This window comes from Pelobates fuscus, chromosome 4 (genome assembly GCF_036172605.1).
Source record: "Pelobates fuscus isolate aPelFus1 chromosome 4, aPelFus1.pri, whole genome shotgun sequence".
In the NCBI taxonomy this organism is placed as follows: Eukaryota; Metazoa; Chordata; class Amphibia; order Anura; family Pelobatidae; genus Pelobates; species Pelobates fuscus.
The window spans coordinates 221273797-221299651 of record NC_086320.1 but is presented as its reverse complement, the minus strand read 5'-3'; the positions used below and the strand labels follow the sequence as shown (position 1 = coordinate 221299651).

Genomic DNA, 25855 nt, shown 5'->3' with positions numbered 1-25855 from the left:
ATATATATATATATATATATATAACAAATGCACTATAGTGCAGATTATCCTTTTTTAATTAAGTAATATAATACAAGTACATATGTGGGGGGTTACACTCACATGTACCAGAGCCCTATCAACCCCGAGAAAGGATCTTATTTAAGAGGGAATAACTCCCACACCGCTCAGGCAGCCATATTGTGGATTCCAATAGTGGTAATGTTTTTAGAATAGTAGTTGTAGGGATGACAGAACCAAAAGGACCCCAATGGCACAGTAAAACTTTGACTTTTATTAAGTAAAAAAATGTAAATTGCTTACATCCAGCATTGGTGGGCATATACAAGCAGTGATTCCACATACAAGCAAATTGCGGCAAAACACGCCAACTTTTAAAGTTTACTTCAGGGTTTCGTTGTGTCTAAGTTCCGCCTCCCAAAGACATTTCAGTGACGCGTTTCGCCCGCATCTTTTCCTCCAGGCTTCTTCAGACTGATGAAGACATACATAACCCTGTAAAACTATTTATTTAAGCTGAATTTATTTTGGTGCTTAGAGAATCCCTCTAACATGACAACTCTATTATACAGGAGAGATTGTGTAGATAGATAATCAGTAATATGATATGAAAAGTGAGTCAAAGTGGCAAAAGCGGGGGGCGGGGCCTGACCACCATACTGACCGGTCGCATGGCACAGGGGCTCTTGCTGAATACGAGCTAAACGGCAGAAATACTACACTCACTGCCTGAAATCAGACGGAGTAGCCTGTTAATAAGCGCAGGAAAAGGTTGACGTCGCCATAGACCCTGAGATCGGGAGTTTTGGGGCCCAGGCGGTACAAAGCTTTGGAGCCTGCGGCCTACTCAGGACAGGAGTGGAGCGGACGGCCGCTGCCCCGCTCGCAATCCTGGCCACAGCCCTAGAAAACATGCCTCTTAAGGTCCCTGTCCCCATCCCCCCCCCTTGGGCCGAGGGGGGTTATCCTGGTCCCCACTGGAGGGAACCAAGGCCCGGTTACATACATCAGCAGGGAGCGCTGGGCATCAGGGCCCATGGGCTTTGCCAGCAACACAGAAGCCTCAGAGCCCACATCAGGCATGATCACACCCGCTGCAAGCAGGCTGCATTAAAAACAGAGACACTACACTCTGGATCCCGGGATTATTGCAGCGCCACTTTCTCATCACCAGATGGAGGAATCTTGGTTTACCTAACATCCGTACACAGAACCTGCTGGGCCTAGTCCCCACGACGACTTTCCCGGGCCTTGAACATCACAAGGACATTCCTTGAACCGCAGCCCTACTCCTGGATGGAAAATACGGACCAGGAATCACATTGCAGGGTCATTAAGGGTACCGGAACCAAGAGCGCAAGAGGTTCGCTCATACAGGGGCGGGCAGAATGGCGTTTACAGGACTCACCCTCTCATCACGATCCGGCTCACATCACACACAGGTCGGCGGCAGGACAATTAGAAATCCAGGGGATCCAGCCAGCCTGAAAACACACCGTCTTCAGCAGTGTGGCTCTCACAATAAGACTCCAGTGGTGTGTTTTTTTTCTTGGTGTTTCTTTTTTTGCTTTGTTTTTTTTTTTTCGTCTCCTCACTTAAGCTGAACTGGTCACAATCTTGATTATATTAATGTTTTGTTGTTAGAGCGGGCACTCCAGCATATTGATGGGCATCTTTCATGTTTTGGCAATAAAAAACCTGTGCTCTCAGCTAAATTCACATACACTTACATGTCAGCAAATACAGCATACTGAGGTTCATATAGCTTGTTGTTACCCGCAGACACAACTTATTAAGCCTGTCTATATAGCCCACACTAATGTTAGAACTGTATTAAGTTCATTTAATGTTTCTCAATCGACTTGTCTCATATTCTGGCTGTCTAAAAATACCGCATAGCATATTACAGATACACTAGCTTAACCAATCGAGCAGCGTTACATGTTGAATACCTAACTTGCTTAGATGACATACCTGCTTAAATATGCCTATTGTGAGCAAACTGTGTGACTTAAATATGACCAGTCTATATTCGACTAAGTTAATGTCAATCCATATAGTGTGTCTTAACCAGGCTTACTGTTTTCTTGTTAAGCGACATTATACCAGTTTATCCTTTTAAAAAAAATAATAAAAAAATGTGCAGTACATGCCACAGTCTCATGCCTCTTGAAATGTCTGTATTCACTGTTGTGGCATGGCAATCCTGTCTGTTCAAACTTTTGCACAATAAAAATAGAGAATTTAAAAAAAAAAAAAAAAAAAAAAAAGAACTTTTTTTTTAAAAAAAAAAGTAGCAAAAGCAACTCAGTATCTGCTGCCTTTTTGCATTGGAGGAAAACAAATGAGAAAAAAATAATAATAATAATATGAAAGCATGAACAATTTAAGACCCTGTCAAAAACCTCAAAAGATTGCAAAAATAAGGAGAACTGGTAGTATGATTTTAGTAGCCACAGACTCCCACTGGCTTGCTTGCATCTAACTAGGAGTAACATGTAAGCTCATCACTCCACATATACATACTCACAATCAAATTTGATAAGCACCGCTGTGACAAAGGATGCCGTATTCTTTAAAATATCAACAATATCTTAAGAAACAGTAAATATTTTAACATTATACACAGAACTTGGAATCTATACATCAAATGTATTGCAACACATGCAAATTTTGAAATTCACTCACTTAAAAGAAACCTTTTACAAATGGCAAAACCTAGCGCACACACACACACACACACACACATTAAAAATCCATTCCATGTACTCCTGGCACTATAGCTCCCTCTGCCTCCCCTCTCCCTTGCGCTCTGCACCGCATTAAGTAAAGGGTTAAAAACCCTTTATCTACTTACCTTATCCCAATGTCCCTAGGCAATGGGTCACAACTCCGCCTCCTATAGGAGATCACGGAATCAATGCTTTCCTGTGGGGAAAAATCTGACACTGGATGTCCTCATGCAGAGTGTGAGGACGTCTAGAGTCAGTTACCCGACCAAAGGTCTGTTTGGATGCAGGAAGCGCCTCCAGTGGCTGTCGCAGACTTAGTGCTGCAATGGAAGCACTGCAGTTTTTTTGAAAACTTTTGAAAATAAGTGCAATGGGGCACTACACCCAGACCACTCCAATGAGCTGAAGTGGTCTGGGTCCCTATTGTGTCCCTTTAACATATGTTTGAATGGCATTACATTTTTGAAGATACTTAAATGTGTTTTTTAACTATGTTACTAAAATTACCAATGTATGTCTTCCTTAAACATCACACTTTTCCCCACTTGACTGTTATAAGCCGATCTTGGTGTTCCATACAATCCCTAAACGACAAGAGATACAGACTCTCCTGATGTCATTACAGCATTTAAAATAAAGTTACCTCCATAAACCAGTATGCAGCTCTATGTTTCAATAAAATATAATAATAATAATTATACACAAATACTGTTATGGATGCTCCTTTCCCTCTTCAAATTTTCTTTTTTTATTCCTCTCCCCCTTTATTCACTTTTCTTCTTCTTCTTTAGCTACTCTATATTTTAAACTTTTTCTTTTGTTGGGTGCACAGAATTTTAGAAACGTGTTTTGGCCAATCAATCATACACTTTTGTGCAGCTTTATTTTGTGTGATATTTACTTTAACTCTGTTCCATGTATTGTTGTTATATGTCTAAATAGAGACATACAAGAACAAAAACAAACAAAACAAAAAAGTATGGGCCAAAAGAGTATAATAAATGATTCAATGTTTTTAGTAAACATGTGACTGATGTTGTTCAAAATACTTAAATTGTGATATGTAGAATCTTTGCCCAAATTCCATTAATCATGAGGTATTTCTGAAGTGATAGGACACGTCTATACACAAAAGAAACAAAGCTGTACATAGAAAACAGGCCACTTTCTATTACACAATGTCGTTTTTCAACACCACTAGAAACAGCATATGTCCAAATATATTATTATTGAATCACTTGGCTTCTGATTTACAGATCATTTTAGCGATATAAATTTCAGTGGAAGTTAATCAGGTACCAAAATATGAATTTTTAAAAAAGCAATCTGTGCTGAATACGTCAAGTAAACGCTAAGCTTGTGTACTCTATCCTTACAAACCATGCCTTATAATAAAATCCCTGACAAAAAGCAGTGAGAAATCAAAGAGATTTTCATATTTAAGGCAAGAGTAGCCAAACTGAAAGCATAAGCGGATAGAGACTTTTTCCACTTACATTTGAAATTCACTTTGAAATCTCACTCTAGTGAATAACCCTGATAGTTTATATTGGAGCAAATTACTCACAAACAGTGAGTATCTTACTCATGCAGCCCTTGCGCAATGTGATCATGTGCTTGCCAGCCAGGTAGTGAATTAGTATGTAACCCAGTGTGTATTTGAAAATATAGTGTATTTGAGTTTATAGGTGGGTGCCTGTGTTTCTTTAGGTAGGTGAGGATGGAGCGGTCTCGGGCTGCCCACACCGCGAGCGGTCTCGGGCTGCCCACACCGCGAGCGGTCTCGGGCTGCCCACACCGCGAGCGGTCTCGGGCTGCCCACACCGCGAGCGGTCTCGGGCTGCCCACACCGCGAGCGGTCTCGGGCTGCCCACACCGCGAGCGGTCTCGGGCTGCCCACACCGCGAGCGGTCTCGGGCTGCCCACACCGCGAGCGGTCTCGGGCTGCCCACACCGCGAGCGGTCTCGGGCTGCCCACACCGCGAGCGGTCTCGGGCTGCCCACACCGCGAGCGGTCTCGGGCTGCCCACACCGCGAGCGGTCTCGGGCTGCCCACACCGCGAGCGGTCTCGGGCTGCCCACACCGCGAGCGGTCTCGGGCTGCCCACACCGCGAGCGGTCTCGGGCTGCCCACACCGCGAGCGGTCTCGGGCTGCCCACACCGCGAGCGGTCTCGGGCTGCCCACACCGCGAGCGGTCTCGGGCTGCCCACACCGCGAGCGGTCTCGGGCTGCCCACACCGCGAGCGGTCTCGGGCTGCCCACACCGGGAGCGGTCTCGGGCTGCCCACACCGGGAGCGGTCTCGGGCTGCGCACTCCGGGAGCGGTCTCGGGCTGCGCACACCGGGAGCGGTCTCGGGCTGCGCACACCGGGAGCGGTCTCGGGCTGCGCACACCGGGAGCGGTCTCGGGCTGCGCACACCGGGAGCGGTCTCGGGCTGCGCACACCGGGAGCGGTCTCGGGCTGCGCACACCGGGAGCGGTCTCGGGCTGCGCACACCGGGAGCGGTCTCGGGCTGCGCACACCGGGAGCGGTCTCGGGCTGCGCACACCGGGAGCGGTCTCGGGCTGCGCATACTGTGAGCGTTCTGTCTGCTGGCACTGACCAGCCACAGCCCTACAGCAGGAGAACAGACCCATAATTCACACTGACAAAGCATCATGGGAGTTGTAGTCTAACTCCAACCAGTGGTGTCCCCTGTGCCCCGCATTACTCCGTACAAAGCCCGGGGCGGTGGGTGTGTGGGACTCGCTGCTCTCACCTTTGGAAGACGTTCCACAGGAAGGACTGGTCGGAGGCCACCGGGGGCCGCTGGTAGTAAGCCATTTCCTGTGCTCCCGGTCCGAGTGGCGATCACCGAGCTGACTGATTCACTGACTGCTGGCTCCACCGCCCGCTCACACCCCGACCCGGCTGCAACTGCTCCGCTCACCCGGAAGGTGTCACTGTCCCGCCCACTGACAGCCCGGCCCCTCCGTCACTCCCTCCCAGCCAGCACCGGGAACTGCACTCACCGCTCGCACTCCGGGCTGGGACAGTCCGACCGGGTAACCCTTTCACTGCCCGGTATTAGCTTATTAACCCTCTCTGTCACTGTGTTCCAGGCTGTGTGTCTCTGTCACTGTGTTCCAGGCTGTGTGTCTCTGTCATTGTGTTCCAGGCTGTGGGTCTCTGTCACTGTGTGCCAGGCTGTGGGTCTCTGTCATTGTGTTCCAGGCTGTGTGTCTCTGTCATTGTGTTCCAGGCTGTGGGTCTCTGTCACTGTGTTCCAGGCTGTGTGTCTCTGTCATTGTGTTCCAGGCTGTGGGTCTCTGTCACTGTGTGCCAGGCTGTGGGTCTCTGTCATTGTGTTCCAGGCTGTGTGTCTCTGTCATTGTGTTCCAGGCTGTGGGTCTCTGTCACTGTGTTCCAGGCTGTGTGTCTCTGTCATTGTGTTCCAGTCTGTGTGTCTCTGTCACTGTGTTCCAGGCTGTGTGTCTCTGTCATTGTGTTCCAGGCTGTGTGTCTCTGTCATTGTGTTCCAGGCTGTGTGTCTCTGTCACTGTGTTCCAGGCTGTGGGTCTCTGTCACTGTGTTCCAGGCTGTGGGTCTCTGTCACTGTGTTCCAGGCTGTGGGTCTCTGTCACTGTGTTCCAGGCTGTGGGTCTCTGTCACTGTGTTCCAGGCTGTGTGTCTCTGTCACTGTGTTCCAGGCTGTGTGTCTCTGTCACTGTGTTCCAGGCTGTGGGTCTCTGTCACTGTGTTCCAGGCTGTGGGTCTCTGTCACTGTGTTCCAGGCTGTGTATCTCTGTCACTGTGTTCCAGGCTGTGTGTCTCTGTCACTGTGTTCCAGGCTGTGGGTCTCTGTCACTGTGTGCCAGGCTGTGGGTCTCTGTCACTGTGTGCCAGGCTGTGTGTCTCTGTCACTGTGTGCCAGGCTGTGTGTCTCTGTCACTGTGTGCCAGGCTGTGGGTCTCTGTCACTGTGTGCCAGGCTGGCTGTGGGTCTATCACTGTTTTCATAAATTGTGTAAGCATAAATAGAATTTTTGTACTTGCATAATGCTAGCTTAGAGCTGCTATTTGAGTTCATTACTTGCCATAGGGCTAGATTACATTTGATTAGATAGCTTTACCAATGCTCTCATTATATTTCCAACTTTATATAAGCTTTTTTTTATATATATCATCTTTATTAAAGTCATTGCACAGAGAAAAAAAGAAAGACCTTAACAATAGTAACAATATATACATTTTAACAGTAATCACAGTGCATCAGAATAATTTTCCAATTAAGACAACATTCAATCCACATTCAAACTACAAACAACATTCATTCTAATATGGGATGGAGAGGTGGTGGGCATAAATAGCCCTTGGTAGATAGTTTGAAAATCTTATCTAAAAATCTAAAACGTATCAGTGTTTGGAGATGTTGACCATTTTCCCCATATTTTTTTTATATAAAGCCAGTTGGTTATTTATAAAAATAAAAATAAAAAATAATAGCCTTTCTCCATAGAGCACTGGTGATTTATCTAAATTAATATCTCATGCCAGTTTTGGTGCCCTTGCTTTTTCCAATTCTTGGCCATGCATATTTTTACTGCCTGCATAATGTGAATCGTCAGGGAAAGTGAAAATGTATCCATTTGGGGAAGGTCTAAACAAAAAAGAAAAGACTGCTGAGACAATAGTATCCCTATTGCCAAAATTTCAGAAAGGAGTCTCGTTAGATTTTTTTTTTTTTTTAAAGGGAAACTCCAGTGCCAGGAAAACGATCCGTTTTCCTGGCACTGGAGGGTCCCTCTCCCTCCCACCCCCCAATCCCCGGTTACTGAAGGGGTGAAAACCCCTTCAGTCACTTACCTCAGGCAGCGACATGTCCCACGTCGCTGCCTGCTCCTCCTCCGCCGCTCCTCCTTCTTCCTCCGTCGGCCGGTGGGCGAGACTGATCCCGCCCACCGGCCGAGGAGTTCCAATGTGCATGCGCGGCAATGCCGTAAACCACAGTAGAAACAAAAACACAATTACATTGGCTCTCAGGTCCAGGACACTCCCATTCAAAATTAGACAATCCCTCCTCTGTGCCTGGGAGATAATTGGATTAGGAATTGTACTAATCTAATCCAATTATCTCCAAGCACAGAAAAAAAACATACTTTTTTCAAAACACCCGAAAAGTACCCTAAAAATACACAAAACCAAAACCCCACAAAAGTTAGATCCCCTGATAGCCCTGATCTGGGTGACCAACGTATCCAAAAATCACCCAGATCAGTTCAGGGGTTCAGAAATTTCCTGGAAGTCATTTGTTTGACCAACCGCACGCATTATCCCATGCCCAAAACAGTTCCATAGAATCAGGGCTAGCAGTCATCTAGTTCAGTAGTTTAAAAACGAACAAACTACCGAATATCGTATGTGGTTTTACCATGGAACTTGTTTGTTCCCCTTGTTCAGACAAATGAACAGTGTATTTCTAAGTGTTATAAAACCGAACACAGGCGATCATGGAAGCCCAGCAGTGTTCGGGAGTTTCAGTATCCGAAAATAGTTCCATGAACTCGATGACCAAACACCGCTGCCTGCAGGGGCGGACTGACAACTCATCGGGCCCCAGGGCAATAGGAGATCATGGGGCCCCCGTCTACTCACCAGCTTGCAAGAGACACAAAGACACAAATATACATCACGCACACATGCATGTGTTACAGAAAGAGTTGTAATGTGGGGGGTGGGGGGGGGGCTTCAGTAGGGGACAGGAGTTGTAGTGTGTGGGACTGGGGCTGTAGTGGGAAGATAAGGGCTCTAATGAGCAACATGGGCTCTAATGGGTAAAAGGGCGCTGTAGAGGGGGTATAGGGGTTCTAATTTCAGATAGAGACTGTAGTGTTGGGTGTTTGTGGGGGACAGGGGCTGTAGTGGGGTAGTTTTTAGGTCCCCAGCCCCCCTTTCCTCCCATTAAAAAGTTATTTTATTTACGTTTTTGACCTAAATTAGAGTGGGTGTTGGTGAAGAAAAGGTAGATCCCCATCTTTCGTACAACTACCATAATACTTTGCCAGATGGGTACCTACCATTTCCCCATCCTTGCAAGGTTGAACTTGCCCTGAGCAGTGTATGTATGTTTGACTGTAAGCATGTTTTGAATGGAGTATGTGTGTGTGAATGTAGGGGTGTATTTGTGTGTACTGTTTGCCTTAGAATGTAGGGGTGTGTCTGTATGTATTGTTGATATTTGAATGCAGGGGTGTATTTGGTTGAACAGATACACAGGTGCAGACTCACAGATACATACATACACCAACACATATACAGATACACAGACACACATTGACATCCAAATTTACAGACACACTCTAACACACAGACAGACACTAACACACATACAGATATACAGATAGACAGACACACACTAACACGCATAAAGATACACCCACACACATACAGATACACAAACACACTGATACGGATACACACACACTAACACACATACATACATACAGATACTAACACACATACATACATACAGATACAGACACACACTAACACACACACATACATACATACAGATACAGACACACACATACAGATATACACACACTAACATACATGCAGATACCCAGACACACACTAACACATACAGTTATACACACACTAACATACATACATACAGATACAGATAAAGACACACACTAACACACATACAGTTATACACACACTAACATATATACAGATAACATGCACACACAGATCACATTACATATTTAACCACCCCCCTGCTTACATACCTTTTTGGTTCAGGAGGTTGGCATCTGGCTGAGTGTGATGGGAGTCTGGCTCCCTCCTCTCTCTGCTTGTTGGTAAGCAGGGAGAGGGAAACTCCCTGAATCGCGGCATTACACAGGGCTCCTGATCATTGAAGATTGCGGGTGGCCCGTGCAGGCGGCGCATGTCGATGGGCGTGTGTGACGTCGACATTGCGCTCCCACGCGCACAGGGATGACATACTTCTCTGCTCCCTCTGACCCTAGCTCCACCTTTGGTAAGCACTGCTGGGCCCGAGGGAGGCGTTTGACTCAAGCGGTCGGCGCAAATTGTGTTGTGTGTCTGTGTCAAAGACACACACAAAGTGCCCGACCGGTCAGTCCGCCCCTGGCTGCCTGTGTTCATACGAACAAGATGGCCACCACCTTGTGGTCGTCCATAGGAATTGCGGCCAGCCAGACGAACACTTAGAACACTGAGGTGGAAATTGCTACAAAGTAGCAATTAGGCTTAACAAGCTCCAGGGTAGTCTCCAGTTCGTGCGGCTGTTCGGTTCCCGAACCATATATTCTAATTACATTTAATTATCAATTATACTTTTATATCACAGTTTACAGGGTCCATAGTCTGTAGGCAGGAGGCTGGCAAGCAGGCTCCTCCAGGAACTCGTGGCAAACTCACTTGAAAAGGAGAGTTTGCCACACAAGGTATCATTAGTGCTGAGAAACTGAGCTGGATATTCTTTTCTGGGGGTTGTGATTCATTAGGTAGTCAGTGATATTGTTGTGATCTAATATTTGCTTAGTAGATAGAAAACATTTTTAACTCTCAGGTATGTAAATACCTCGCCTGGGGCTAGAGAGTAAGTATGCTGTAATAAGTGGAAAGGAATTAAACTACCCTTTCAGTGGATATTCCAGAGCTGACTAATGCCGCTTCTTCTCCAACTGCTCTGGTCCAAATCTCTTACATTCATTTACAATAGATCTAATGGAAAAAGTAAAGTAATTCCATTTATTTAGTTACATTTTTTTCCTTACGGTTCTAACTGTGTTCAGAGTCGCCTTTATTATAGGATTTTTTGTAATCTTATCAAATAGCCATCTCTTATCTATCCAGAAACAGTTTTCAAGAAAGTCAGCTCTAAATTCTTGGGTTTCAATTCCCTTAAGTTAAGTTTATTGTTGTTTTTATCTCAGGCGAAATAATGGGATAGCATACAAGCTTCGTGAAGCGCGTATACATCCGGAAATCCTAGACCTCCATTTCTGCCTGATTTTTTTAAAGAATTTTCCTGCGAAATCCTGGAATTCTTACTGACCCAAATAAACTTAATAATGGCTACTTGAAAATATTTCAGGGTTTTATAGCTAACTCTTATTGGGATTGTTCTAAGTAGATACATTAGTTTTGGGAGTAAATAAGCTTTTGTAGATTCTATCCAGCTTCATATAGACTTTAATGGAGTTGGAAATGTATTCACACAGAGCATTGGTAAAGCTTACCAATCAAATGTTATTTATCTAACCCTTACTGTTTTGAATATAATCGTTTTCTAGGACTATACTTTATTTGGATAATTGGTTAAAAAAAAAAAAATGTAAAAAAAAATCTGTTATCTTATTCTGTTACATAGACCTGAATAAAGACTGTTTATTGATATTGAATTAATATCAACAATATATTATTATTCAGTCCTATATATCAAACAGATTTAACAGATTTTTATTTATATTGTTTTTTTAAGTTATTATCTGTCCAATTGTGGTGTGTTACTTTCAATAAAAGTATGGTTATTTATTTTATTGGCTTGTAGTTTTTCATATTAGATTCATTCAATTCATTAAAAAGTCTAATATTAACAAAATTATAGAAAAAAATATTTTAAAATCATTTGGGGAAAAAAGTCATTTTCGGTTTCGGTTTTTGGCCAGACCAGAATTTTCATTTTGGTGCATCCCTTGCATTAAGAATGCATGTTGTTTGTTCCAAACACTATAGTGTTCCTTTAAACTGTAGTGGTTTGGGTGCTTAAAGTGACCCTTTAAGTATGTGTTCTTTTTAACACCCTTCACTGCTAGGCAATTTCACACCTGTGTTCTAAAGCCATTTTTAGGCGTATGCACTCACTGTTCTCAAACACCAAATACCAGTGCTTTTTCTGTGATTTATAGTTGCAAATTATGTTATTGTTTATTTTATTATTCTTATGTGGAGATCCTGTATTTTTGGTAAATAGTCTTTATTTTGTAATATGAAAATTAAGTCCAGCATACAAATGGCATCGTGCCTTTTTCCATTTATGAGTGTGATGGGAGTATCGTGCCTTTTTCCATTTACCATGTGGCACTCATTGTTTTACAAAGAATAGGGTATGCGGTCTTAAAGCGCTTTGAATTCCGACAGCTCTCACGTAATTTAATAGCTGTGAACTGTGCGTAGCTGAAACTTAACATTTCTGCCACAAGTGCAAATTGAGGCTAAATTAGACATGTAGATCATCAAATGCATATATTTTGAATAGTTGTCAGTTTACCATAATGTATTTATTTCTTCTATGTTCATGCATGTAAAAATAATTGTGTATTACTGAATTAAGTAAATTGTTTTACAAAATCATACACTTTTAAAAAATAATTGTTTGTTCTATTTTTATAGACACCATTTTCCTCCAAAATGAAAGCGGATTAACTTATTTTGAGGTTCTTCATTTTTTTCTGGGACGTTCCTAGATTTTGTGCCTGAAGATGGTTAACAATCAAGTTTTCCTTTGCTGTTCAGGATATGTACTGAGCTCTAACACCAAAGCATGTTGATACAAACCTGGCCTATGACAGATCCACTGTACACATACTTCTGTAAATGTTTCTTGCAAAACTGTCATGGATAACAAACCCTGTGACATTACAAAAAAGAAAATGAAGTCTCCTGATGCTGTAATATTTGGCATTATTCCTCAAAAGATTTTTTTAAGGACATGGGTTATATTTTCCATTGCATTCCTTGCCAGAGTTGTCCTGGTATTGTATGGAGTCTACCAAGACCGAACCATGCTGGTGAAATACACAGATGTTGATTATCACGTATTTACAGATGGTGCTCGATATGTTACACAGGTATCACTTGGCTTTTGCTTTTCTAAAGGTTCTTTCATAATAATGTGCTATTTAAAGCTCCAGGGGTGTGGGAAATTAAACATAAAATCTACTTTCCCAAGGAACTGAAGTGGTATAGTGGTATTACAAAATTATTTCAGATTGGGACATCTACCTAGAGCCCTGGACATTGCACAGGTATTTACTAAACTCAGAATGTTTGCTAAATTTTCCATCTCCGCTATAATCAAACCTTTTTGTCCCAGTTCTTCCATTCAGATTTAATTTGTGAAAATTCCAAGTTTAGTGAATAACCCTTAGTGTTGCACCTTCTGCCGAGAGTGTGCATGGTGACTGTGTGTAAAGTGTGTGCGCATACTGGCTTTGTGAAATGTGGTGTTTGGTAGTAGGGTCGGCCTTATTCCTTCAGGAGCCCTGTGCATTTAACATCTTTACAGTACACCTTCCTGTTCACACACCCTCATCCATGTATAGAGGTTTATTAAGGAGCGTTTTTAAGTTAATAATAATAAAAAAAAGATTCATTCCCTTTCCCTGTTGTCATCTTGCAGTGAGGGGGGCATGATGATTTCTGGTGGTCAATTGTGTTAGGATTCTGGTCTGTGCCAGGTGCAGACCATGGGTAACTGTCTCGCCAGCTCAGATATTTTCAGTGTCAGAGCTTTGTTGTGGTCATCCACGTTAATGCTCTGATTTGCCTGGATCTTGGGAGATAACTATTCATGGTCTGTAGGCCATAGGTGCCAGATTTCCTCCCAGGCATTACAGAGGGCAGACTTATCATTATGTGCCGCTGTCACATAATACTGTGAGTCGTATTGCTTTGGAGCTCTGGATTTTCCATATTTATTTTGACCTCCTTGGAATAAAAACTTACAGTAATCTGCTGTGTTTATCCATTCATCACTGAGCTCCACACCCCAAAAAAAGCCCTCACATTACTATGTGGTTTGTACCAGTTTATCACAGAAATCCACAACAATAAAATTAACAGTAATATACAGTGTATGAGTATGCCAAAGACCTTCACAACAATATAAATCCAAGTAATATGCCTATTAGCGTATCACAGTGCTCCCCAACACAGAGTAATGTGTATTTTGTGAGTATGACTATAATAAATCTCACAATACTATGATGTAATATGTTTGTGCCTGTTGTCTATGTGTGATAGACGTAATGGCTGTGTGTGATATGTATGCTGTGTGTGATATTTGTAAGGGTGAACAAAAGGGAGATCCACAATTGTCTCTTGCTAGACTGCAGGAGCCTCCTGTATGTAATTCAAGTTTTGATTTACAGAGCAGGAGATAAAAACCTTTACAGAAAGTTACATCTGATTGAAAATGAAACCATTTTGTTTTCATGAAGGTTGTGTCAGGCAAACCCATGGGATATGTGGTTGCATAAACAGAAACAAAAGCGATTAATCTCCTAATTGACAGATAATTGAGCAGTGAGACTGCAGGGGCATGATCTATATATCAAAACGGCTTCATTAAGCTAAAGTTATTTTGGTGACTATAGTGTCCCTTTAAAGGGTACAGCCGAAACGTCTTATTAATCTGTGGCTATCCAGTCTATTTTGCTCAATAAATTGCAGCCTTTATTGCATTACCCACAGAGTTGCCTGACGTTCTTTCATTTTCTACATATATATACACACAAACAAATACACAGACACACAGGTTGACACTCATACAGATACATAGACTCGCAGATACACAGATATACATACAGGTACACACAATAACAGACATACATGCTGGTCAGAAATGTAGTCACTCTCCAGTTCCTTACCTTTTTGGTGCAGGAGGTTGACTTCTGCTGGCTGAGGCTGTTGGGAGTCAGGGGCTGGCTCTCCCAGTTCTCTATCCCTCCTTTCTAGCATCTCCGTCTATCTGCCTCTCCTGGGCATATCTGTGTTGTAATCTGGGAGGAAGTGACCATCTCTCACTTCCTCCCAGCGCTGCCATAATTACAGGGGCCCGGTCACACTGCTAAAGGGCCCCAGTGCACTACTGGGCACTCTAAAACATGCTAAGTGCGTTGGCCACCCGATTGGTCCCTTCAGCCTGCATTCACACTGGTGGTAGTTCTGCTGCAGCACACACAGTCATAGGCAAACAGTCACACAAACACACACCGTTACAGGCAGACAGTCACATACACACAGTTACAGGCACACAGCCACATACACGCAGAGTTACAGGTATTCTAGCACACAGATACCGTTACAGGCAGGCAGTCTCACTCACACACACACAAACTGTGATGATACCTTACCTTTCTCCGCCGAACCCGCACAGCGCGGCGGTCTCTCTGGCTGCTTCCGGGAGGCGGCGCAGCCTGTCGGGCACTGGCCGCTCGAGGCAAAACCCCTCTTATGACGCGGCGCATGCGCGCCGACGTCATCAGGATTTTGACGCGAAAATTAAAACGTGGCTACGCTCCCGGACCTTTTGGGGGCGTGGCTTTAAAGAGAAACACACCTCATTATATAAGGGCGCCCCTGTCCTTCCCTCAGTGCCCTAGTGTGGTTCTTGTTCGTTCCCTCTGGTGCTCTTGATAATATTCGTCTGTTTTTCTGGTATATTGACCTTGGCTTCCTTACTGACTATTCTCCTCTCTGGCTCCCCGACTTTTGGCTTGGCTTTCTCGTGTATTCCGTTTTCGGTACTCCCTTGACCTTTGGCTATTCATTTGACTATTCTCTGATGTTAAGTCCGGCCACCCTAAGGTCCGGTATACGTCTCTCTCTGGGCTACCATCTGCGTGAAGGGGTCACTGCCGTGACATTACACTAGGGCCATGGACCCTGTAGGTGCTAACCCTCATGGGCCGGTTCCTGATAACCGGTTTGAGGAACTGGACCATCGTATGGACCAGTTTGCTGTAGCTGTTCAGACCTTGTTAGCCCGTACTGCTCATCTCCAGCCAGAGGAACATATCCCTGGTCATAGACCTCAGGAACCTCATATGGAGATGGTGGCGGGGGGGTCTTCTGCCCACGCTACATCCCCTCTTCGTTATGGGGGTGATCCCAAAGGATGTCGTGGTTTCCTCAACCAAGTTAGCATAAATTTTGAACTTCATCCTAGGGCTTATCCTACTGATAGATCAAAAATTGGTTACATTACAACCTTGTTAGTGATAGAGCACTAGTTTGGGCCAATCCTTTGTGGGAGAACGACAATCCCATAGTTTTTAACTATGCGGAGTTTGTCGCTGCCTTTAGGAGAACGTTTGATCCCCCTGGAAGACGTACTAATGCCGCTAAAACCCTCTTACGAATGAGACAGGGATCTCGCTCCCTGGTTGACTATGCCCTAGAATTCCGCACTCATGCTGCCGAGGTTAGATGGAATGAGCAGGCCTTTGTAGATGTGTTCATGAATGGACTTTCTGATAAGCTTTTAGACGAGGTGGCTACCAGAGATCTACCTAATGTGTTGGAGTAATTAATTACCTACCTAGCACATATAGACGAACGCCTCCGACATAGACAAAACACCAGGGATAGACCTAGACGTGTGCCAGAATGCCTGGCTTTGACATTCCCTTTGTCTGAGGCAACCACTGTCGCTCCAGCAGAACCCATCCAATTGGGAACCACGCGGTTACCTGAACCAGAGAGACAATATAGACGAAGGGAGGGACTTTGTATGTATTGTGGGAAAAGAGGTCATTCCCGCTTACACTGTCCAAGCAGGCCGGAAAACTCCAACACCTAAGCCCTCAAGGAGGACAGGCCTTGGGTGTAATGAGTATGTCCTCCTTCAATGACAGGAAATAACTCAGGCTTCTTCTACCTATAACCATAGAATGGGAGGGAAAGATAGTAACTACCACTGCATTAATAGATTCTGGGGCAGCAGAGAATTTTGTTGATCGTACATTCGGTCAGCATCACAATCTCCCATTCCAAGAAAGATCAACACCCTTGGCCGTTGAGGCCATAGATGGTAGACCACTATCAATTCCTTTTATTAGCCAGGAAACTAATCCCTTAGTCTTGACTGTAGGTTTATTGCATAAAGAAACTATAACCCTACAGCAAATACCTTCTCCCACCTTTCCGGTTATACTTGGGTTTCCTTGGCTCACCAAGCACAATCCTCTAATAGACTGGGAGAGAAAAGAGTTTGTGAAATGGGGCGACTCTTGTTTTAAGGAGTGTATCATTCGAGTCAAACCAATAGGGCTACTTAACGTTCCTACCAAGGTCCGGTATACGTCTCTCTCTGGGCTACCATCTGCGTGAAGGGGTCACTGTCGTGACACAAACACAGTTACATCTAGACATCTTGGTTACATCTTAGATAGATGCAACCCAGCCTTGATGCACCTTAGGTGGTTATATCTTTTATCATGTGCATGCCTCTCCTTGATTACTATAGAACACACACAGTTTGTCAGACAGTCACACATACACAATTACAGACAGACTGTCACACACAGTCACAGGCAAATGGTCACGCACAGTTAGACATACAGTTACAGGCAGACAGTCACGCAGTTTCAAGCAGAAAATCACACAAGAGAGGGAATGGAGACACTGCAGTCCCTGGTGTCTAGTTATTGGGGAAGCAGAGATTCATTCTCGCTTCCCCTTTAGTGTGCAGCATTAACCAGGCAACAGGTTCATGCCACCCTTAGCTCTGCTCCCACTGCCCATTTAGCTCAGCCCCACTAGCCATTTAGATGCCCAGCCTCCCTCACTTGCAAGCAGCTTTTAAGCTATACCACTGAGCTGTCAACCCGCATGAGAGGCAGAACAATCTAGTGAGTATTCTCCTTCTCGTATGGGCGTTACACTGCACCACCAATTAAACAGTCTGTGGCCAGCTGCAGTAACAACCACACAGAAGGGGCAAATGTAGACCCTGCTTTCAGCCGCCTGACTCCCATGCTGCCATGGCGCCCTGTGTGGTGCACAGCTCACAGACTCCTAAGACTGGCCCAGTGCGGTGGCTGTGTGTAAGGTGATGTTTGCTGGTTGTGTGTAGTGTATGCAAACAGTGTGTAGCGTGTGATATTTGCTGGCAGTGTGTAATGTGTATTTTGTATGCACTGATTGTCTGTAATGTGAGCATACGCAGCTCCATAAAACGTGTTCACAGGTTGTGTGTGGTATGTGATGGCTGTGCGTTTTGTGTGTGTGTGTGTGTGTGTGTGATTGCTGTCTTTCTGTAGTGTGTGTGTTTGACATGTGCTGGCAGTGTGTAATGTAGCAAAGTTTTTCCATTTATCAATAGTAGCAAAAATGGGTGTAAATTCCTGCAGGGGCTAACAGGTTTCAGAAAAAGTCCTGTAGATATATTATTGTTTTTTTTGTGGCAAAGGTAAGAAAACATTTGCATAAATTGCTGCTGATAATCCCCCCAATACAGCAAAACAATTTCCTAATAATCATAGGTTCTTAGTGTATCTGACTTGTTTTAGATCCATTAGCCTTTGATGGAGGGGGTGGGGGGTTGTTGTGTTTGTTCGGTTTTTCCCTTCCTTACTTTTTTTTCCACATTCACCAGTAATATTGCAATAATATATTTGCCTCAATGTTGCCATTGTGATTTAATTCTTTAAAATTTGAAGTTTAGTAAAGGCCCTGGCTTTAGTCAACACAGGATTGCAATCCTGTGTTGTTGACTAAAGCTGACACAGGCCTAGCCAGCAAAAGCCACCCTTCTGCACCCAAAACGTGGGAGGGTGGCTAAAATATGACCTGTATGTGTGTTTGTATGTGTGTGTGTGTGTGTCTGTGTATTTGTATGTGTATGTGTGTCATTGTGTATCTATGTGCATGTGTGTGTGTGTGTATCCGTGTGTGTGGCAGTGATATATATGTGCATACATCTCAGAATTTAAACACCAACACTACACACACAAACACCCCTGCCTTCAAACATCAACACACAAATGAACACCTGCATAAAAAATGCCAACACTTTATACAAACACACCCCTACATTCAAAATGTAATTTATATTCTGACTGTTACATATGTGCAACAACATTCTCAAGGGCAACAGGGAAATAACTTTGTATTTCATCAGACATCCTCAAAAGGTCACAGATATACCAGTCCAAATTGTAAGTGGTTTTGTCTCGAATAATGAAGAGCAGAGTGGACTTGAGGAAGGCCCTGTCGGACATTAACCACTATTTGTTGATGAAATAACTTTTTAATGTGTGACACCCATCTGGTCTGCTTTAGGTGTGCTTTATTAAGATAAGTTTAGTACAGCATCTGGCTTTACTTAAAACTAGAATAATTCCAGTTCTGACTAGCTATAGCTGACAGATTTGGAAGTTTATATGGAATGTATTTGAAAACCAAATGTATGAGGTGAAATCCATTTTAAAAAATGACTTCATCTTTAGTATCTACAAGTAGTTTTCATTTTTTAGTATTTACGTCCTTGACATAAATTACAGTACAATCTAGAAAAATAACATGGCTTTTAAAGTCATGCAAGTTTCATATTTTAATTAAAATGCTTTGAAATTGTACATGTAAAACAGGGCTAAAAATTTTAACTTGCCATTCTCGATTAAAAATTCATGCTGGTCATGCTGCTTAGTATAGAATGGACTCTCCAGGCTTGCTGTGGTGACTAACCTTTAGACCAGGCAAGTGGCATAGGACTAGAAATGTTGATCGCAGTGTATGGCTTTATTCATTTAAGGACCATAACTATATAACCAGTGAGTCTACATGATGTTTGGAGGGCAGATAGGCTAGGTGGACGGCATCATTGAGAAAATGTTGGAGTTAAAGCATTTGAAAAAGGTTTAACCCCATTTTTGAATGCTTTAACCCCATAAAGTAAGACAGCCCAGGACCTCCAGATACCATAACCACTTAACTGGAATGCCGTGGTTATGGTACCCAGAATGTCATTTTATTCCACCCAAAAAAAAAAAAACGTTTTTGGTAGCAATAACCCTTAAAAATAAATGTTAACCCCAAAGTTGGCTTTCCAGCGCCGTTCCTCATTGTCTCCATCGGCATCCAGTTTCTATAATTCAGATAGCTGGTGCTCGTAGCCAATCACTAGCTCCTCATCATAAAAAAAGATTATTTATCACGATGGATGTGATAAATGCAAATATTCTGTCGTGGAGACATGCATCTAGTAGCTGTCTTATTGACAGCCTTTAAGGGCATGCTGACCGACAAATGTAAACATTGCTCAGAAATACAAGGAGTGGTTTTTGTACTTAGTATCCCTTTAAGAAAAAACTTTATTAGTATTAAAATCCCTGTATAATCTTGTCAATAACCCTTAACCTGAAATATGTCTCTTTCATTCCTAGGGATTTTCTCCATATAAAAGAGCTACATATCGTTACACTCCATTATTAGCCTGGATCCTGACTCAAAACATATACCTCACTGAACTTTTTGGCAAATTTCTGTTTGTGTTTTGCGATCTGTTTGCCACATATCTCATGCGGTCAATTCTTGAACTAAGGGGACTAGAACCTTCCTCTGCCACCATGTACAGCACATTTTGGCTTTTTAACCCACTGCCTATGACAGTGTCCAGCAGGGGAAATGCAGAGTCTATTTTAGCAGTTCTTGTCATTTTGGCATTGTACTACCTTCAGAAACGACAGCTTGTGAAGGCTGCTCTTGTCTATGGTCTTTCTGTGCACATGAAAGTTTACCCTGTCACTTACCTGCTGCCTATTGCACTGTCACTGCAAACAAGAAACATTGACAGCAAGAATAAAGTTACTTCAAAATTGAAATACCAATGGATACAAAGTGCCTGGCAGTTTTTCCTTCGACTGTTGAATCGTGATCTTCTGATCTTTGGTACTGTTACCGTTTTGACTTTTGCCATATGGGCCGTCACCTTTTATTTCAGGTAAGGTGCGAGAATTTTAAACCCTTTTTTGACTGCATATGGTTTTATGCCAACATACTGTACAAGGCTTTAAAAGATGACACCATAACCACTTAATCATACTGAAGTTGATATGGTGTCTGGATTCCCTGCCACTGTCTAATTTGAAATAGTTTTTGAACTGTTTAAAACAGAAGAGGTCTCCCAAGACAATGGCCTGATGCCTCTCCTCAAATGCTTATATTTTAAGGGACACTATAGTCACTAAAACCACTACATCTTAATGTAGAGGTTCTGGTCCCTGCAGGCTCAGCAATGAAAAGGTAGTGTTTACATTGCTGCCTAGTTACACCTCTAGTGGCAGTCACTCAGACTTCCAGTAAGGGTGCTTCCTATTTCAGTACTGCACTGTGCACCCATTTTTGAATCAATGCATCTCTATGAGGAGATGCTGAATGTCACAGCATGGTGCTTTGCCGTGCATGCACTATAGCCTACCAGTCCTTTCATATGGGCACGCTTTGGATTGGCAGAGATCATTAAGATTGATGATCTTAGCCAGGGAGGCATGGCCAGCCACAGCGAGGCCAGCGCCGTTATGTTGAAAAGGTATGTTTTAAAACCTTTTTACTGGATTCAGACTAGGGCAGGGGACCGCTATATATAGCGGTTTTAAATTCTATGACTACTATCAAAGTTGAAATCTCAGCAGCCCAAAATTTACAAAGATTTAGTCCTAGATATATGAGGCATTTAAGAACCAGGACTGAAAGTAAATCTATTAAAAAAATAAATAAATAATTCCTTCTTTAGTTGTGTAGATGGAATCTCAGAAAAAAACTCACTTACAAAGGGAATAAGGTATCTCTGAACATGAATATGTTCATAGCGCTACGGAATTTGATGGCGCTATATAAATAATAAAATAATAATTACCAACACATTTTTTATGTTTCTTCCTACATAGCTATGGATGGGATTTCCTTGAGCATACATACTTGTACCACTTAACCAGGAGGGATATTCGTCACAATTTCTCCCCATATTTCTACATGTTGTATCTAACTGCGGAGAGTGATTGGAGTTTTACTCTTGGTTTGGCAGCTTTCCTGCCTCAGCTGCTGCTGCTAATAGCTGTCTCATTTGCTTTCTACAAAGACTTGGCTTTCTGCTGTTTTCTTCATACTGCAATTTTCGTGAGCTTCAACAAAGTGTGCACCTCACAGGTAAGCCAACCAGGTTTTTTTTAGTATCACTCCAATGGCAATTAAAGTGTAAGGTCACCTGCCATGTCAAGGCAAAACCTCTTCGGTGAGTCCAACACATGCAATTCACATTGCTGTCTTCAACTAAAATGCAATGTTTTGCAGCACACATACATGCACAGAATGCATAACAACTGTAAGGGTAGGTGAGCCGTGGTAGTAGTTCTAAGTACACCTGGGCAACTGATTTGGAATGGCTGCTTTAGAAAAGAGGAAGTGACCAAACTTGGTACCTTTTTAGATGATGGGCGAAAATGCTGTTACAACAAACAATTGTTGCAATTTCTTTATTCCTTCTATATGCATACAGTCCTGCCACTAAGAATGGGCTATTATATATCCTTACCTTATCTCTTTGTTTCTTCTTATAGTATTTCCTGTGGTATCTCTGCTTGTTGCCTCTTGTGATGCCTGGCCTGAAGATATTATGGAGACGGGGATTATTTCTGCTCATTCTATGGTTTTTTGGTCAGGTAATTTGTCACTGGTAGAAATATATCAATCCTTTATTGTTATTAATGGTGCTAAGAAATTTTATAATTTAGGAACCACCTAATCATCACATGTTGACATTTATAGCCAGAAAAGAGTCCAGTAACAGAGCCTCTGCAGGTAAAGCCAAGCATCAATAGCAAGCCAGTTACCAACCTCATGCTAATGAGTTGCATTAACAATGAAACAGCTATCCATGAGTGGTTCACTGGCTTTGCTCCTCTTCCTGAGTTGTGTTTCAAAACTGTTGTATACAACAGACACAGACTCCAAAGAATACATGTCTATGGTGGAATAAGGGGCAAAAATTAGATTTTTCTTTGTTGAACTAACACACAGAATCCCTTGCAGTAGTAACGGCACCGCACATATGAGATTTCTGTGGGAAGAGCAAGTCTTATGGCTTGACTGGTGTGTGCAGATCTGTGTTTAGCATTGTTATAATTATATAATATAGATAGATAGTGTTTTTATTTTATTATATGAAAGTTTGTTTCTTGGAAGTGAATACACAGAGCACTACATTTTTATAGGTGTACTGTAGTACCATCATAATCACGTTTGCTTGTAAAACGCGTGCTTTATGAATTTTCTGTTTATATGACCACATTTCTAATACCGTGTTGGTTTAAAGGTGATTTTGTAAATCAGATATATATTTGAGTTTGTTTTAATACTTTATCTAGATGATTATAGATTGCATACATAGTGTTGATTTTTTAGAGTGTTTGTGTTATTGCACTTTTAAGGTTGCTGCTACTATTCACATTTTTTTTTTTAATTTTTCAAACATTTCCAGTGCCATCAAGTCAGTTAATTTCTTTCTTTTTAGACAATACCACACACTTTATTTATTTCATTACAGAAACTACTGAGCGGGCTTCCAAACCACTATGAACAGACAGGCTGTCCATTTCACTAACATGTTCATAGACGTAAATGACAGAGTTTGTCAGTGCGGTCTCGAATTATGCACTAAAACGTAAATTGTAGTAAATTGTAGTGAATTGATTGGATTTCAGGATTTTATCAAATAATGCAAATTTAGTAAAAGAAAAAAGAAGACTGTAAAATTTAGGTTAAAGTTGCCAAGTTGTAATTATAGCAGATTGTTTCCTGTTCACTACAATTCCTGGTTAAAGGACCACTATAGGCACCCAGATCACTTCAGCTTAATTAAGTGGTCTGGGTGCCAGGTCCATCTAGGGTTAACCCTGCTTGCTGTAAACATAGCAGTTTCAGAATTACATATGGGTTAATCCAGCCTCTAGTGGCTGTCTCATTGACAGCCGCTAGAGGCGCTTCCGCGCTTCTCACTGTGATTTTCACAGTGAGAAGACGCCAGTGTCCATAGGAAAGCATTGAGAATGCTTTCCTATGGACTGACTGAATGTGGGCGCGGCTTTTGCCGCGCATGCGCATTCAGCCGATGACGTCAGAAGAAGGAGGAGAGTCCCCAGCGCTGAGGGAGCCCAGCACTGGAGAAAAGTAAGTGTTTAACCCCTTCCTACCCCCTAAAGCCCAGCGGGAATGGGACCCTGAGGGTGGGGGGGACCTAATAACACTATAGTGCTAGGAAAACAAGTTTGTTTTCCTGGCACTATAGTGGTCCTTTAAGTGAATGCAGCTGTAAACATACATATATGTGTTTTCTTTTTCTTTCAGGCTATTTGGCTGGCTCCTGCGTACTTGCTTGAATTTGAAGGACAAAATACATTTTTACTTGTCTGGATATCTGGCCTATTGTTTCTTATCATTAATAGCTGGATCCTTGCTGAAATCATACAAAATTACAAGCTACAACCAAAAAAAACACAAAAACTAAAGCACAATTAGATTTTGTATTTAAAGACATTTTACTGATCTTACATGGTAAAGCCAATAAAGTTGCACTCAGGAATACACTATCAGGGTTTTTCAGTAAAGATTTAATTCTGGGAAATTCAAAGTTGATTTAAATCAAATGTAACATTTTGGAAAGATTGCAAAGATTTATTGTTGTTCAAAATCCTTTTGTAATTGCACAAGATGTAAAATTTCACGTCATCATTTCTATTTGTTATTTATTTAAAAAGTGTTAAACACTTAAGCTATTGCCGTGTTGTAATCTAACTGTGTTGTATTTTTAGTTTTTAGTTTTTTTTTTAATTAACATAATTTACACAGTATTACAGGTTGAAAATTATCCTCCATCAAGCTTTTTACACATCTCAGTTTTTGCTGTCGACAAACAGTTCTTCACTACAAAGTGGTAGAGCTGGAATGGGTGTGTGCCAGTAGAGTGTAAAGTAGTGTTATCCCAGGTCCTGCTGATACATAAAATGTTGCCCTCTTGTTAGGGTAAAACACCTGCATTAGATTAGTCATGCATGAGTGAGTATAATGAGGGAATTTTCTCAATGTCCCCAAAAGTAGGTCACTAGTGTAGCAGCCTTAAAAATCAGGACTGTTCATACAAATTACATTTGCCAGTGTCTCTTCCTTAAAGGAACACTATAGTGTCAGCAACACAAACATGTATTCCCAACGCTAACATGTCTCTGTCTCTAGTTATATATAATTTCCCTCCTCCCCCTATGTGTCATACAAATTAATAAAATCAAGGTTTTACTTGCTTACCTTTTTCCAGTGCCTAGGGTCCTAGCAATGTCATTGAGGAGGCATAGTCTCCTCAGCGATGGTCCAATCAAAAACTCCTCATAAAGGATCATTGAGGACCTGACGTTAATGTGTGACAGGGCTGTGTGAGCATTCCCATAGGAAAGCGTTTGTCATACCTCCAACTGCCTCACTGCACTTTCAGACTCCACTGGGAGCCATGCAGCAGCCTCGAAGTTCAGGATCCCGTAACGCTCCTGTCATGCTGAGCGCGGTGCTCTCTGCTACCTCCAAATCGAAGGCTGTGCAGCGTTCGCCAACTCCCAAGTACTGGTTGTTTTAGGAGTATTTCTGGAATCCTTGACATTCGCTTACATTGTGAAACTGTATTTTTGTCTATCACACACCTTAAGGCGGGGCCATTAAAGTCCAATATATGTTTCTAACTCTTTATATTACTTCATACTAGCTACTGTTTCCCTATTCTTTGTGTGTTTGGGTTACCCCATCCTGACAGCGTTGTATTCAATGCCTTCCAATAGGCTTCAACGTCACGTAAATGCCAAAGAAACACTTTAGGTATCCAGCCAGTAGAGATGTATAGTCCCTCGGTCTGTTCCCTTTCCCTAAATTTATCACTGCCACTCCTCCCCTTCACGTCAGCCGGTGGGGGAGATTAATCCCGCCCGCCGGCTGAGGAGACCTAATGCGCATGCGTGGCAATGCCGCGCATGCACATTAGAGCTCTCCATAGGAAAGCATTGAAAATGCTTTTCAGTGCTTTACTATGAAGAATTGAGCGACGCTGGAGGTCCTCACGCAGCGTGAGGACGTCCAGCGACGCTCTAGCACACAAAACCTGTGCTATGAAGCAGAAAGTGCCCTCTAGTGGCTGTCTAGTAGACAGCCACTAGAGGATGAGTTTACCCTGCAAGGTAATTATTGCAGTTTATGAAAACTGCAATAATTACAGTTGCAGGGTTAATGGTAGTGGGAGTTGGCACCCAGACCACTCCAATGGGCAGAAATGGTCTGGGTGCCTGGAG

The 25855-nt window shown here is 42.8% G+C and overlaps 2 protein-coding genes across 4 annotated transcripts in view; one reads left to right on the top strand and one right to left on the bottom strand.

Moving 5' to 3' along the window:
* The window catches only part of PDCD6 (programmed cell death 6), a 59716-nt gene extending 54055 nt beyond the window's left edge, over positions 1-5661 (bottom strand). For both annotated transcript variants that reach the window (XM_063451898.1, XM_063451899.1), the window contains exon 1: positions 5495-5661. In XM_063451898.1, the coding sequence (XP_063307968.1) occupies positions 5495-5559 (65 nt within the window). In that variant the 5' untranslated portion in view covers positions 5560-5661. The remainder of the gene's footprint in view (positions 1-5494) is intronic.
* A 44-nt stretch (positions 5662-5705) lies between these two features.
* Positions 5706-24332, top strand: PIGM (phosphatidylinositol glycan anchor biosynthesis class M). 2 transcript variants are annotated; one of them, XM_063450589.1, is made up of 6 exons: positions 5706-5780; positions 12141-12598; positions 19919-20475; positions 21422-21680; positions 22091-22192; positions 23877-24332. In XM_063450589.1, the coding sequence occupies exons 2-6, from the start codon at positions 12365-12367 to the stop codon at positions 24045-24047; spliced, it is 1323 nt and encodes a 440-aa protein (XP_063306659.1). In that variant the 5' UTR covers positions 5706-5780; positions 12141-12364; the 3' UTR covers positions 24048-24332. The 2 variants fall into 2 exon arrangements, with proteins under 2 accessions (XP_063306659.1, XP_063306660.1); XM_063450590.1 differs by having other exon boundaries at positions 5759-5799.
* Positions 24333-25855: the final 1523 nt, after the last annotated feature.

Bases quoted from the DNA above. Each gene is read 5' to 3' on its own strand.
- PIGM (XM_063450589.1), top strand. From the start codon at position 12,365: ATGGATAACAAACCCTGTGACATTACAAAAAAGAAAATGAAGTCTCCT. The intron at 21,681-22,090 runs GTAAGCCAACCA...TTCTTCTTATAG, and splicing joins ACAAAGTGTGCACCTCACAG to TATTTCCTGTGGTATCTCTG. The intron at 22,193-23,876 runs GTAATTTGTCAC...TTTTTCTTTCAG, and splicing joins TTCTATGGTTTTTTGGTCAG to GCTATTTGGCTGGCTCCTGC.